The sequence below is a fragment of the Geotrypetes seraphini genome, chromosome 1 (assembly GCF_902459505.1).
Source record: "Geotrypetes seraphini chromosome 1, aGeoSer1.1, whole genome shotgun sequence".
NCBI classification, from domain to species: Eukaryota; Metazoa; Chordata; class Amphibia; order Gymnophiona; family Dermophiidae; genus Geotrypetes; species Geotrypetes seraphini.
In genome coordinates this window covers 178,534,096-178,550,241 of record NC_047084.1, presented here as the reverse complement: position 1 = coordinate 178,550,241, position 16,146 = coordinate 178,534,096, and the positions used below count along the sequence as shown (strand labels likewise).

General features: G+C 43.5%; 1 protein-coding gene across 7 annotated transcripts in view; it reads right to left on the bottom strand.

The window, feature by feature from the left end:
* PALLD (palladin, cytoskeletal associated protein) overlaps positions 1–16,146 on the bottom strand; it is a 792,721-nt gene that overhangs the window by 97,221 nt on the left and 679,354 nt on the right. The window contains exon 1 of one of the 7 annotated variants that reach the window (XM_033942083.1): positions 11,279–11,972. The exons of 5 other annotated variants lie outside the window; for them this stretch is intronic. In XM_033942083.1, coding sequence (XP_033797974.1) covers positions 11,279–11,292 — 14 coding nt within the window. In that variant the 5' untranslated portion in view covers positions 11,293–11,972. Of the gene's footprint in view, positions 1–11,278; positions 11,973–16,146 lie in introns of those variants that run through there. One more of the 7 variants, XM_033942092.1, reaches the window with a different exon arrangement.

The following is a 16,146-nucleotide window of genomic DNA, read 5'->3' as shown; positions in this document are numbered from 1 at the left end:
AGAAGCTTGGGTACCGGCTGACTGCTTACAGGACATACCTCTCGTGGTGAGAGGTACATAATGTAGGCAGACAGCCGGTGCAGGTAGCTCTGCTCCTCGCTGGTGCCTCTCCTCCTGCAGCAACCCTCCCCACTCCACCTGTTGTGGACTTGCAGGTTCAGGACTCCGTCTGGAGTGTCTCCATGTATGTGCAAATGTTAACGTCCATGCCTTTCCGGATGGCCTCCAGCCGCGGCAACGAGTTTAGTATGCCGTGGCTGCAAAATGTTTGTGGTACACTGTTCTACAGGGCTAATGTTTTTGTAAAATGTACCCTATTGGCTGTGGGCAAATATTGTACATAATGAGGCATTCAGGACTCCAGCAGGTCCCTATACCTTTGTACACCATCTGGTGATAAGTTCTCATTCAAACGTTAGTCTTGGAATCCTTCCTTTCAAAAAAGAGAGAACCAATCTAAAGCCACCTCACCCATACCAAAAGACTGTAAACCAGGGAAGTGGAAGATATAATAGAGACATAAATATCTACAGTATGTGGCATAAATACACGTCAGTCCAACAAAAGACAATGGAGACATCTTTTTCAACCAATGACAGAGACATTGCTCAAAAATGTTGTCCCAACAAGGATCCTACTTTCGGCATAATCTATACACCTTCCTCAGGGGACACTCTTGTTGAGTGCTCTGAAAACGCTGAGGAGTAATATCTCGTGTACAAGCTGAGAAGAACGCTCTGAGCTCAGCGTTTTCAGACCGCTCAACAAGAGTGTCCCCTGAGGAAGGCGTATCAATTAAGTCGAAGCTAGGATCCTTGTTGGGACAACATTTTGAGCAAAGCCTCTGTCATTAAATAAAGATTCTTGCCATTGGTTGAAAAAGATGTCTCCCTCACCTTTTTGTTGGACTGTCTGTATCTCAAGGTGAGGTGCTCTTCTTTCTGCTGTCATAAATGCACATGAGGCAAGGCTCTTTCAATTGAAAGGAAACTCCAGAATGAGAGGGCATAGAATAAGGTTAAGATGTGATAGACTCAGGAGTAATCTAAGGAATTTTTTTTTTACCTAAAGGGTGGTAGATGCGTGAAATAGTTTCCCAGTGGAGATGATAGAGACAAAGACTGCTTGAATTTAAGAAATTGTGAGACAGGCATGTGGGATCTCTTAGGAAGATAAGAGGAGAGGATAGTGGATGCTGTGAATACATTTGGCCTTTATCTGCTGCCATGTTTCTATATTTCTATGGTATCAAATTGCAATCTTGGAGGGCTACAGACCAATCAGTCCAGTTTCCAGGATATGCATATTAAATATTAGGGCTGTGGAGTCTGTCCATAAAATCTTTGACTCCGACTCCTTTATTTATATATCTATATAGGTGTTGTACTAAATCCAAGGTGTGGCTTCTTGGGATTTTGGTTTAATATATGTTTATCATTTTTTGGTCAGCTATTATGGATTTGGCATTTGTGTTCTGTGTGTGTGACTTAGGTATTCTGCTAGCATGATTTTTCTATGTAGCATTTTGTAGTAATTTGGCTTGTTCAGTTGTCTCAATAGTGGAGGGGATATTTGTGAGGACAAGGAGAGGGGAGACAGGGATTTTGTTGATCCTTGCTCTGTGTTTGTGATTTATAAAATGACAGTTGTACAGAATACTGTTTCTTTTTATACTTTAATAAAATGATTTCAATATAAAATCATAACTATTCGAGGCTTGTGTGTGTGGGATCAGAGAGGGTTTGCGGGGACGAGGCAGGGGCGGGGACAGAGTTCACGGGGGTAAGAACAAACTATGTCACCGTGTCATTTTCAAGGTGCCACTTTCACTAATATAAATATCATAAAATATATTACATTTTGTAATCATCAAAATACATTCTAAAAGTAAAACATATCCTGAAAAAAAGGTTAATTAAATTATTATCTGTGAAATAAGAAATTTAAGCTTTATATTTGCATGACAATTTACTTCTATTAGGAGTCGTAGCTGGAGTCGGCACATTTTCACCGACTCCAGGAACCCAAAAATTGCTTACAACTCTGACTCCAAGGCCCTGATATATATATTCATGAGATATATCTGCATACAATGAAGGCAGCACATGTAAATCTATCCTGAAAATCTGACTGGGTGACGTCTTCCAAGACTGAGGGGATTTCAGATTAAAAACTGTGGCAAAAAGCATGGAATTAAATATAGTATTTTAACAGTTTTAACTGTTTTACGTTATTGTAGATATATTATGTATCCTGCCAAGAGAAAGGTTATTTGAATTATAATATATTTTTTAATATAAACATAGAAATAAAATCTAAAGAAATAACTATAGCATCCAATCCAAATATCATCTTAAATCATCCAGCAATCTTAGTAATATAGTTTCTGTGCTGTGAATAATCTTAAAATCTGACTAAACGATCCAACAATTTATTATTCTCAACATACTGACAACAGCTGTTTCACCTCCACACTCAATGAGCTTCCTTAAACAGGGGAGGTCTGAAACTGATGTATAACCACTTGGATCATTAATGTGCAATCCTCCTTTTTCAAGCTGGGTTTACTCAGCCTTTCTTTAAATTTGGCTAGAAGGATTACAGACAACAAAGACGCATTTTTGATGATCCACCGTTTTTGAGTCAAGTGAAGGGATCCAAACAATTTCTCTTTAACTTACTTTCTTCATTATCGCCAACATTTCCGTCTCGGAAATTTCCACAAACTCTCCCTGCACTATACCACAGCCTATCCTAATCTCTTCTACTGGGGCACCCAAAACACCATCTATCCCACCAGCTTTCTCTCTGTTTATCACCCACGAGAGTAGAAACTTCTACTTCAGTGAATCAATTTTGGTTTTTTAATTAAAATATCCAAAAATGTCATGTCTTCATATCTAATCTAATCTGGTATTTGAGTCGCATTATGCCTAAACAGGTTCAAAGCAACTTATAATATTTCGAATTACAGAATGAATATACCCTTCTCCCTCATTATCCGCGGATTCAGTTATTCGCAATTTTTTTTTGTCTAAGTTTTCCTTTATTTTTAGGCTGTCTGAGCCTCCCGGATCTTACCTGATGGTCTAGCGGTGACGCGGGGCTGGAGCAATATTCCTATGCTCCTGCCCCGTGCAGAGCCGTCATCAAAATGGATGATGTGAGTTCCCTTTGTAGTCTCGAGCCTACAACAGGAACTCACGGCAGCCATTTTGATGACGGCTCTGCACAGGGCAGGAGCATAGGAAGATTGCTCCTGCCCTGCATCACCGCTAGACCACCAGGTAAGATCCGGGGATGCAGGCGGGGGTGGGTCAGAGCTGACCAAAAAACTTATTTGTGATTTTTCGCAATTTGTGGGCCGGCTCTGCACTTAACCCCAGCGAATGCGGAGGGAGAGCTATACTACATTATAGTAGTTTGAGGAGGACGGAATTATGAGTAGGGTAATGGAGAGAATGGAGGTTCTTTGGTTGTATTAGTGATTAGTACTGTGATAAGGAGTAGATAAACTAATATGTGGGTTGCTAGGAATATTATCTGCCTCCTCGTCTTACTGTTGCTGCACTTACATGACTTAATTCAAAACTTTCAAGGTGTTTAGCTAATGAAGCAAGCCTTTGCATTTTTAGCTCAACCTGAAAAGACTTTTCAAAAAGGGAAAGGGATTGGGATTTGATATACCGCCTTTTTGTGGTTACAATAGAAGTGTTTTTGATATTATATACATATATTTTTTTATGTATCTGGGGCAAATGGAGGCTAAATGACTTGTCCAGAATCACAAGAAGCTGCAGTGGGAGCTGAACCCAGTTCCCCTGGTTTGCAGGCCACTACACTTGGGTTAAAAATGCACAACCGTGCAAGCAAACAACATTGGAGATTTGAGCCATACTTGTTAGAAAATTACGATTTTATTTTCTGATGGGTACCCAAGATAAGCTGGACATCTCACAAGAAACTGAGTTACAATCAAATCAGAGAAGTCACATTTTATCTGAATTCCTTTAAAATCCTAATGAAAAGTAGCAAAATTGCACCCAAAATGACGTATTTCCATAGATCCCCAGTTAGCATTCAAGGGAAAACATCAACGTGATAGGAATTGCATATCATTTTGAATCTTTTGTGTGTCATACTCAGCATCATTAAGCCTGGCCTCAAGATTAAAGTTCACAAAGTCTCTATGTTTTGAATGATCATTAAAAGTCTACACACAAAACTGCCCAGAGATGCTTTTTACTTTGGAGCATCTCCCTCGTGTGTCCCCGAAGGGATTCTGGGGGGTTTTGGAACGAGCTATATTGCTGGGGAAGAAAACCATATTGCAATGCTGGATTGTATCGGATTCCCCTACTTTGTCTTATTGGCGTATTCTCATGATACATCAGACTTCTATGGAGCATCTCTCCTTGACATCTTTGGATACACCACAGGGACGTTTGTATTGTTCCATTTGGGAACCCTTTTGGCTCACATTGACTCATAAAGCTCGCAGTAATTTGTTGAACCCATGATTTTTCTTGCATTCTGGACGATGGATTGTTTTGTTGTTGTGGGTAACTTGGGTGGGGGTTGGAGGGTGGATGGGAGGGAAGGGGATTGCTATAGTTGTATTGTGCACTTTGGTTGTTTTTGCTGTACTTGTTTATCTGGAAATTTTCAATAAAAAATATTTCACCATAAAAAAAAGTCTACACACAAGAGTTGGTTTTGTTCCGTCCTTAAGTGAGAAGACAGGTTTTGTTGGATTAGCTCCAGAGAAATATGTTTAGACTTATGTACTAACCTAGCTAAGGTAAGTTTTCTTTGAAAATTTGCTACTACCACACAAGTTCTCATGCACTTTGCTCTTACTTTTACTGGACATGGGGTTAAATGGAGCAAACTGCATACCTAGATTTGGAACTTTGGTAGACATGTGTTCAGGCTGCTTTCTTGATGTAGGTAAATATACAAAGGGAAGCGGGTATATTTGCCAATTAACTGGCAGCATAATCTTAAACACAGACCTAACTTAATGGGTAGGTGCCTACACTCCTTTGAAAAATTTTCTTTGCAGGGACTTTTATCCACATACAATTGTTTTTGATTTTTCTTTACTTTTTTGCTAAACCAAAGATCTGAAAAACTATTTGAGTACAAGACAATCAGAACATACAAAAAATAATTCAGTTACAGAAAGGCAATATATTTCTTAAAATTAATTTCAAGGACCGTTAAGCTGCAAAATCTTTAGTACTGTATTTATGTACAATTATGTACATTATGTACATTTGTAATTATGTACATTATGTACAATGTGACCCATATTTATGGGTCACATTGTAATTCCGGGTCTAGGGGGAGTACACACTGTAGTTCTGGGTATATGGGGAGTACACATTGTGGTTCTGAGCCTCAGGAAAGCACAAATAACACAAACAATGCTAAAGGTGTTCAAATAGCTCAAACAGGAATATCCCCACTGAGACATAACAAAAATATAACATGGAGGGCTATGTACGTCAACGCACACAGTTTAGGAAACAAGATCCTGGAATTGGAAACAGAAATAAGGAATGCCGACCTGGATGTGGTGGCGATATCCGAAACCTGGCTCACAGACTCCCACGGGTGGGACATGGTCATACCGGGTTACAACTTGCTTCGCCGGGACAGAGAGGGTAGGAAGGGAGGGGGTGTAGCATTATATACTAAAGATGACATTAAGGTCACGAGAATCTCAGATGTCCAGTATACTGGGGAATCCCTTTGGGTTAATTTGGCCAGAGGGAAGGACAAATGCTTGTATCTTGGCGTAATTTACAGACCCCCAAGACAACAGGATGACCTGGATATGGAAATAATCGAAGATATAGAAAATATCACCTTGCGTGGGGACACAGTATTGCTAGGTGACTTCAACATGCCTGATGTGGATTGGGTTACACTTACCTCTGCTTCCGGCAGCAGCAGGAGGCTATTAAACTCTATGAAAGGAGCAAGCCTCAGGCAACTGGTGTTGGAACCGACAAGGGATCAGGCAATACTGGACCTGATACTTACCAATGGAGAAAGTGTCACAGAGGTCTCGGTGGGTGACACATTGGCCTCCAGTGACCACAACATGGTATGGTTCAATATCAGGAAAGGTTTCACTAAATCTACTACACTAACCAAAGTCCTCAAATTCAAGGACACAAATTTCAAAGAAATGGGAGACTTCGTTCACCAGGCGCTACAAAGCCAAGAAGAAACCGATAACGTGGAAGACATGTGGTCGACTTTGAAAGCAACCATACAAGAAGCAACAAACCGCTATGTAAAATCAGTAAGTAAACGGCGAAGGAACAATAAGCCACAGTGGTTTACTGCGGAGATCTCAGACCTGATCAAGGAGAAGAAAAAAGCATTCATCTCTTACAAACAATCAGGGAAGCAGGACTCTAGAGCAGACTACCTGGCCAAATCAAAAGCCGTCAAAACAGCAGTCATGGAGGCTAAATTCCTCATGGAGGAGTCTCTAGCAAAGAACATCCAGAAGGGAGATAAATCCTTCTTCAGGTATATCAGTGATAGAAGAAAAAACTCAGGCGGGATTGTACGTCTTAGGAAACCAGACGGAGACTATGTGGAAAAGGATTCGGAAAAAGCCCAACTATTAAATGAATACTTCTGCTCAGTCTTCACCCGAGAAGCGCCAGGGCTCGGCCCTCAGCTACAGACAAGGGTTGGCTCAGTTGACCCGTTTAGTAACTTTGAGTTTACGCCCAGCAGTGTCTACGGTGAGCTGTCAAAGCTCAAGGTTAACAAAGCAATGGGGCCGGACAACCTGCACCCCAGGGTGCTTAGGGAGCTGAGTGATGTCTTGGCGGAGCCACTGTCCGCGCTCTTCAACCTCTCCCTTAGTACAGGCAGCGTCCCGTTGGACTGGAGGACGGCTAACGTCATTCCACTCCACAAGAAAGGCTCAAAGATGGAGACAGCAAACTACAGACCAGTGAGTCTAACATCGATAGTGAGCAAACTAATGGAAACTCTAATCAAACACCAATTAGATAAGATCCTGGATGAGGAGAATCTACGGGATCCCCGACAACATGGATTTACTAAGGGGAGATCCTGCCAATCCAACCTGATCAGCTTCTTTGACTGGGTAACGGGGAAGCTGGATATAGGGGAGTCCCTGGACATCGTGTACCTGGACTTTAGCAAAGCATTCGATAGCGTACCACACCGCAGGTTACTGAGCAAGATGAGTTCTATAGGATTAGGTAACACATTGACGAAATGGGTTGGGAGCTGGCTTGGAGGTAGGCTCCAAAGGGTGGTGGTGAACGGCACCCCCTCCGAAATGATTAGTGGAGTACCACAGGGCTCAGTCTTGGGCCCAATCCTATTCAACATCTTTATAAGAGACTTGGCAGAAGGGCTTCGAGGTAAAATAACATTATTCGCCGATGACGCCAAACTGAGTAATGTAGTGGGCAAATGCACAACAGACGAAGATTCAGTGCCCGACAACATGATGCACGACCTACTCCTACTGGAGCGATGGTCTAGGACATGGCAACTCAACTTCAATGCCAAAAAATGCAAAGTTATGCACCTGGGCAGCCAGAATCCATGCAAGTCTTATACCCTTAATGGCGAGATCCTAGCAAAAACGGTAGCAGAACGAGACTTGGGGGTAATCGTCAGTGAGGACATGAAGTCTGCCAATCAAGTGGAGCAGGCTTCGTCCAAGGCAAGACAAATCATGGGCTGCATACGAAGGGGTTTCGTCAGTCGTAAGGCGGAAGTCATTATGCCATTGTATAGATCCATGGTGAGGCCCCACCTGGAATACTGTGTGCAATTCTGGAGGCCGCATTATCGCAAGGATGTGCTGAGACTGGAGTCGGTGCAAAGAATGGCCACCCGGATGGTCTCGGGACTCAAGGATCTACCATACGAAAAACGGCTTGACAAATTACAGCTATACTCGCTCGAGGAGCGCAGAGAGAGGGGGGACATGATCGAGACGTTCAAGTATCTTACGGGCCGCATCGAGGCGGAGGAAGATATCTTCTTTTTCAAGGGTCCCACGACAACAAGAGGGCATCCGTTGAAAATCAGGGGCGGGAAACTACGAGGTGACACCAGGAAATTCTTTTTCACGGAAAGAGTGGTTGATCGCTGGAATAGTCTTCCACTACAGGTGATTGAGGCCAGCAGCGTGCCTGATTTTAAGGCCAAATGGGATCGGCACAAGGGATCTATTCACAGGGCAAAGGTAGGGGAGGGACATTAAGGTGGGCAGACTAGATGGGCTGTGGGCCCTTATCTGCCGTCTATTTCTATGTTTCTATGTTTCTATGTATAAGCAAATAATCACCAATTAGACTGGGGGAGAGCAGATCAACTGGGCATATTTTTGGTTAATGGATTGTGCATAATTTTGACATACTAAACACTATGGAGAGAAAAAAAAATTATAGTGAAAAGCAGTAGATGTCTGATCTTTGCCAATAGAGGGAGACAAAGGGTTAGCTTGCAAACTGTTTCAAAAATCCAAAGCTAAATAAATGGATTGCCCACTGACAAAATACTTTAAACCAGGGGAGAGTAAATGGGATGACAGAGAACTTGCATTTAACTTCAAGTTGGAATATATGTTTGTGGAACACACTGAGTTTAGGCAGACCATAGCTTTGGGTTTCTATCCTGGAGACTTGTTAATGTAAATTCTTTGCCTATAGTATTCTTGTCCTGCGGAATGGCTAATATTATAAATACTAGTCAATAAACCCGTTACATAAACGGGTGCTAGAATATATGTATGTCTGTCTTTCTGTCTCTCTCCCTCCCACTGTCTCTCTCTCTCTCCCTGGCTCCCTTTCTCTGTCTTTCTGTCCCTCTTCCTGTGTCTTTCCTCCAGGTATTTCCCTTCCCCTCCAAGTCCCTGTGCAGCAGTATCAGCATTTTCCCCCACCCCCCTTCCCTACTCTTAGCACGATGTGGCCTGCTCCTTTTGGCCCCTCCCCCTTCCCTCCCGCGGTGTAGCCTGCTCCAAGGGCCCCCCCTTCCCTTATCGTGTTTCCCGCAGACAGGCCCAGCTTCTCCCTTCACGTATCCTTTTTTGTTTCTGTTTACCTCCTTCGCGTGGCTGCCTACCTGGTCCCACTGAGCGGCTCGCAGCTAGAGTCTCTTTCGGCGCTTCCCTGCCCGGTCTGCGGTCTGGCCTGCTCTGGGCGAGTGTCGCAGGGCTCCTCTCGATCCCCGCCAGCATCGGAAGCCTTCTCTGACGCTGGTGCGGCTCATGAGAGGAGCCGACACCGCGATCTGGAGAGCAGGGAGTCCAACGCTGGCGGCTGGGAAGCAGTAAGGCTGGGAACTCGCGCATGCGCACTCCTGCGGCCACGGACCTACATCGCACAGATCAGAGATCACGGAAGCATGCACATGCGCGGCTAGGGGTTTTATATATAGAGATGTCTGACAGACCAGAGAAAGTGTGAACAAATGGCTCCAGAGCCAAAAACTATTTTTTTTTAATGAAATTGCATAGTAACGTGGAGGAGCATAATCAAAACATACGTCTAAGTCCGATTTGGACGTAAGGTGCTAGTCGCCCAAAGTTGGCAGGGCACAAATGTCCATTCTCGAAAAATACGTCTAAAGTATACTTTTTTTTAAAAAAATTGTCCATCTGTACGTCCAGGTGTTTGATCATCCAGACCGCCAGTACGTCTATCTTTATACCAAATTCTCATCCAAATATTTGTCCAAGTCCCAAACGCCCAGAACAAGACCTTTTGGACATGGGAGGGGCCAGCATTGTGATGGACTGGCCACCCAGACATGGCAACAGAGCAGTGGGGCATCTTACAGGGCACTACTGTGAACTTTACAAAAAGGGTGCCACATAAATATCTCACCAGAACTCCTAAGTAATGTTGAGCCCCCAAAACCCACCATATACAGCTGTCTACAACCCCAATAGCCCTTATGGCTGCAGGTGGCACCTATATGGCAGTACAGTAGGGTTTGGGATTCTTTTTGGGTGAGCTCACATTTTCCACCATGAATGTAGTGGTTAGAGTGGCTTATGGGCCTGGGTCCTCCTCTCTATGGTTCACTAGCCCTCCTCACAGGTTACTTAAGAGACCTCTGTGCGGCTCTACTAGGCTTTCCTATGCCAGGTGCTGATGTTCCAGTATGTACGTTTTTATTCCGATTTTTATAGCGGTGGGAGGGGTTCAGTGATCACTGAGGGAGTGTGTGAGGGTCTATACTTTGTGTCTGTAGTGGTTATCTGTCATTTTGGAAACCGTCTGGGCATTTAAACTTGGTTTTAGATCAGCTAAGTCACTACGTATAAGTTCCGTCCAGGCAGCCTCGTAAAACTTTTGATTATCTCTGCAGTACGACTAAATCTAGATCAGCCCATGTCCCATCCAAATCCCACCCTCACCACTCCTCCAAAAATGCCCCTTTCAGCTCTGGGTGCACAGCGGTATTCAGAGGTCTACAATGTCCTGGATATGTCTAAAAAGTTGTTACGATTATTGGCACTTGGATGACCTGTCTTTTAGGTTGTCCAAGTGCCGACTTGGGCGGGTTTTTAGACGTAAATAACAGCAGCTAAAAACCTGCATGGTCCATCCAGTCTCCCCAACAAGGCGGTCATGCATGACATCATCACGATGACGTACGCACATGCACAAAGGCCCTTCAGACCGGCCCTGAGATGCCAGTGGGGGTGGCAGTAGGGAAGAGGGCCAGAGAGAAGGAGAGGCACTGGCGCCAGCTGATTGACAGGACCGTGTCCTGAAGGCAGTCAGCTGGCACCGGCACCTCTCCTCCTCCCCAGTGTGCCATGGCACACTTGAAATCTCAGGAGGCACACTTTGCGATACACTGACATAAAGCAATAACTCACAGGACAAGAAGAGCTACAGCACTGTAAATATTACATTGGGCTCTAAAACACCAATACACTTACCTAGTGAAAATAACAAAACCAAACCAAGCCATGCAAACAGGACTGCAACAACATCGCTACTCAAATGCTACATGCTAGCAGAATACTGCACCTTGGTCACACATGACATAACAAATATGACACAAAGGACCAAAGATCAATAAACGATAGGAAAGCAAAAAACTGAACTGGAAACCTCAAGAAGTCAGACTCAGCATACAGCAATACTAGAGAAATTGAAAATGAAATGCAAAATATCAGAGATGCATATTTCCAAAAGCTGAAACATTCTAATTCATAAATTCTGGATAAAATACTTTTTTCTACCTTTGTCTCAGCATTTTGTTTTTCTGTTCTCTTTGGTCTCAGTGCCTGTTTTAAGTTTTTCTCTGGGTTTTTCCCCGTCTTTGAAATTTCTCCTGTCCATTTAGCATTTCTATGTCCACCATCTTCCTGCGTTTCAGTACCTGCTATCAAAGTATCCCGATGCAGCTCTTATATTCAGCAGTTTCCACTCTGTGTCTTTATCTTGCTCTATCCTGCATTTCCCTGTCTTACCAGCACCTCTCCTTCTCTCTTGCTCTCTGTCCTTCACTTCCCTCTGTGTCCCTATCCACCCCCCAATGTCCAATATTGCCCCTCTCTCTGCATCCTTCTCCCTCCATATCTAACACCTCTTTTCTGCCTCCATGTCCCTCCCTTCTCTCTTTCTTCCTACACCCTGGGGCCTGGATCTCTCCTTCTTGCATCCCATTCCCCCCAATATTTCAGTGTGTCTCTCTCCAGGGTTTCTCCCTCTAGTCAGTCTCTCTCTATTTCTGTCGCCTCCATCCCCCCAACTAAAGCTGGTCCAGCATCTATCTTTCTCCCTCTGCTCTGTCTTAGTTCTCCATCCTTCCCTCTCTCCTGCAAGTCCAGATGTTCTTCCCCTCCCCCCTCCCCACAGTTCTAGTGTCTCTCCCTTCTGCTGGACTCCCTGTGATCTGATGGTGCAAACTTACCTCACTCGCTGCCGGTCAGGGCGCTGTGGCAAGTGAGGCAGGTTAGCACCGCTGGACCACAGGGAGTGGGAGGGAGACAAGAAAGCTGCCAGCAGCCTGCAATAGTAGGCAGAGTGAGAGTTGGGGGAGGGGGTATTGTCTTGTTGAACTCATGAGTGCCACTGGGAAGGCTAAACCTCCCCAAGCCTTATATGGGGTGCCTATGCTTTCTGTGCTCTGTTTTCTTCACCCAATGCACTCCAGTCAGCAGAGAACGCTGAGACACACGAAGAAACATGAGGCTAGAGATTATCTCCCAGATGTTTCAGAAACGACTGCATGCTCTAAGTTTGGCAGTGGCAGTGTTTCAGGACAGCTAGTCCAACATTTTATGTCAGCTATCCCAAAAAAGGAAGAAAATGATGGTAAGAAAAATCCTGTAACATTTAGGGTCCTTAAAGAGGAAAAAGTGCAGCACGGATCATTTAATAAACACCCAGGAAGGGCAGAGGCTGTCCATGTTTACTTTTATAAAGCTCTCTGGTAAAGATAAATCTGCCTCAGCAATAAGGAACAAGGAACAGTTAACCCCTGCAGAAAAAGAGGACAGAGCTCATTACTACTACTGCTGCTGCATAAAATAAATTTAATTTATGAATTTATATTCTGCTTTTTTTGGGCCACTGGCTAGACCAGACAAATCATAATAAAATGCAATAAACCAAATGGGAAGAAGTGAAATTTATTTATTTAGCCCCCCCTCTTTTACAAAACGGTAGTGTGGTTTTTAGCGCCGGACGCGGCCGTAACATCTCTGAAGCTCATAGGAATTCTATGAGCATCAGAGCTGTTTTTGCCGTGGCCGGCGCTAAAGACCGCGCTACGGTTTTGTAAAAGGGTGAGTGGGGGAGGGTTATTTATTTAAAAATTTATACACCGCCTAAACCTAGGGCTCCTTTTACAAAGGTGCGTTAGGGCCTTAACACGCGGAATAGCGTGCACTAAAATGCCGCACGCGCTAGCCTCCTTTTAAGCAGGCGGTAATTTTTCAACTAGCGTGCGCTAATCTTGTGCGCAAGCTAAAAATGCTAGCGCACCTTAGTAAAAGGAGCCTCTAGGTTTCCAAAAAACATACACTATAAAAAACAATAAATCTTACAGCTAAAATGAACCCCCTTCTTTTACGAAACTGCGATAGAAGTTTCTAGCGCGGGGAGCCGCGCTGAATGGTCCGCCCTGCTCCCGACGCTCAAAGGAACTCAATGAGTGTCGGGAGCAGCGCAGGCCATTCAGCGTGGCTCCCCACACTAGAAACTTCTATCGCAGTTTCATAAACGGAGGCCTAAGTTGTCTTGATATCTATATTTCTGTTGAACTGACAGTGCTTTTCATAAATGCATCAACAAATAACTTTTTTAAAGCTAGCACGTTCTGCGCAAAGACGTAATTGGCCTGGCAAGGCATTCCATAGTTTCACCCCAGCTATAGATAGCATAGAGCAGGGGTAGGGAACTCCGGTCCTCGAGAGCCGTATTCCAGTCGGGTTTTCAGGATTTCCCCAATGAATATGAATTGAAAGCAGTGCATGCAAATAGATCTCATGCATATTCATTGGGGAAATCCTGAAAACCCGACTGGAATACGGCTCTCGAGGACCGGAGTTCCCTACCCCTGGCATAGAGGCTCTAGTATCTGCATAATGTTCTTTTGACTCACTATTCACCATCAGCCTCATCCCATTTTCTGATCTCAAAGATCTCCCTGGACGATATATCGTAAACATTTTCTCAAAACATACTGGCGCAGCATAATACAAAACCTGGTGAACTACTGTTAACACTTTATACTGCACCCTTTGTAATCCAGAAAGCCAGTGCAATTACTGATTTCTCTTCTTTCTAAAATCCAACAATTACGACTACAAAATAAATGCTCAATTTTGCTTCAGTTTGATTTGTCTGCGGCGTTTGATGTAGTGCATCATGATATTCTGCTTCAATTACTTTCAGATACTGGACTTAACCAGGTTGTTCTTGACAGGTTTTCTAAATTTCTACTGTCTTGTTCGGTGACGGGTCAAAAGCGCGCGAGGACAAAGGCGCGCCGACACCCGAGGGCGGACAACTGAGCGCAGGACTTCATCGCGCCGAAGAAAAATCATATTTTAAAGGGCTCTGACCACTCTACATAATAGGGATCACGCTGCCTCACGCTGCCATGTTTGGGGGGGGTGTAACCCCCCACATTATACTGAAAACTTAACTTTTCCCCTAAAAAACAGGGAAAAAGTTAAGTTTCCAGTATAATGAGGGGGGTTACAACCCCACAAACCCCCCCACAATGCCAGTGCCACTTTATTAAGTAAAGTGGGGGGGGGGGGTTTCCCCACCAACACCCCCCTTCAGAGCCCTTTAAAATACGGTTTTTCTTCGGCGCGATGAAGTCCTGCGCTCAGTTGTCCGCCCTCGGTTGTCGGTGCGCCTTTGTCCTCGCGCGCTTTAGACTATGAACCGTCTTGAGAACCCCAGGGCTCTCTGCTTTCCCCAATCTTGTTCAATCTTTATATGACTACTTTGAACACTTACAAGTTGTCAGCTTGGGAAATGATTTTTTCCTATGCGGATGATATCTTTATATTGATTGAGATTGATTCAAATATTACCAATTTAGTATTTAGAATATTAATGATTGTTAACCGTGTCGAGCTTCCTCTGGTTGAAGAACCGGTATATAAAGCTAAGTTTTAGTTTAGTTTAATTTTAAAATAGGTGTTACGTGTGTCATCTGAGAAATACCAGTAATTAAACTGGCAGCAGAATTCATTCGAAGCTTCAAAGCCCTACCATTTTGCTTTTGTTATCCCAAGATACGGCACACTGCAGTAATCCAATCGTAACACTACCAGGCTTTGGACAACAGTTCTAAAAGCACAGGGTGCCAACACTGGTTTTAATCTGTGCAAAAGATGTAATTGAGTATAACCTGTCTGGATGGTCTTCATTATTTGGCTTCCCATAGCCAAAGCGGAATCTAATTGAATCCCTAACATCTTCATGTTTCTTTTCAACTTCAATTGAACACCTAGAACATTCAAACAATCTGGCCAGAATGTATTATTATCATGTCCAACAATCATCACTTCAGTCTTGCTAACATTTAATTGCAGCAAGCAAAAAACAAAAGGAATTGACCCCAAAATATCCACAAAGAAGAAAATCCAGAGAAAACCAAAAAAACTCTGTGGAGTGACAATGTTCCTAAATGAACTTTATTTGAAAGTGTCAAAGTTCCAAAAGTACACTGAAATCATCCACATAAAATAATTTCATCCACATAAAAGCCTTAAAGGACCTAGTCCGCTAGGGATACGGGACCCAACACGGTCCGCGTTGCGACAAAAAGTCTTCTTCAGGGGTCCCTGGGGGTCCTATAAAGGTGAATACGTGGGAAACAATTGAGTGGTGAGCCGGAAGTGAGACAATGCTTGCATTTGCCCCTGAAGAAGACTTTTTGTCAAAACGCGGAGCGTGTTGGGTCCTGTATCCCTAGCGGACTAGGTCCTTTAAGGCTTTTATGTGAATGATTTATTTTTATGTGGATGAAATTATTTTATGTGGATGATTTCAGTGTACCTTTGGAACTTTGACACTTTCAAATAAAGTTCATTTAGGAACATCGTCACTCCACAGAGTTATTTTGGTTTTCTCTAACATTTAATTGCAGACCATTTCTCGACATCCACAGCGCAACCTTTTCCATGCAAAAATTCAATCTCATCTCAGCCCCTTGATACTGCTTACCTACCAGAATCCCCCTTCAATATGTCATCCACATACAACCTATACTGAACCCCTAAGTGTAAAAACAAAACCCATCGTCCGAAAAGGCAAAACAAAACCCCCAAAATAGTAAATCACAGATATACCCTAAAATTGAGAGCAAAAGCCTGGCTCAGATTTAGGGCTTGTTTTACAAAGTTGTGGCAGCTATTCTCCCAAGGCAAATGCACTGAAGCCCATAGGAACTAAATAGGCTTCAGAGCATTTGCTGCAGAAGAATCGCTACTGTGGTTTTGTAAAAGGGGCCCTTAGTTAAAGGAGTAATTAGCTCATAATTTTCCCTGACATTATCAAGGAATGAATATATTCATCTCTTAATATTTCTCCTAATCCCTGTCCGGAAGGATAGATTAACCCACTAAATAAAAAACTAAAG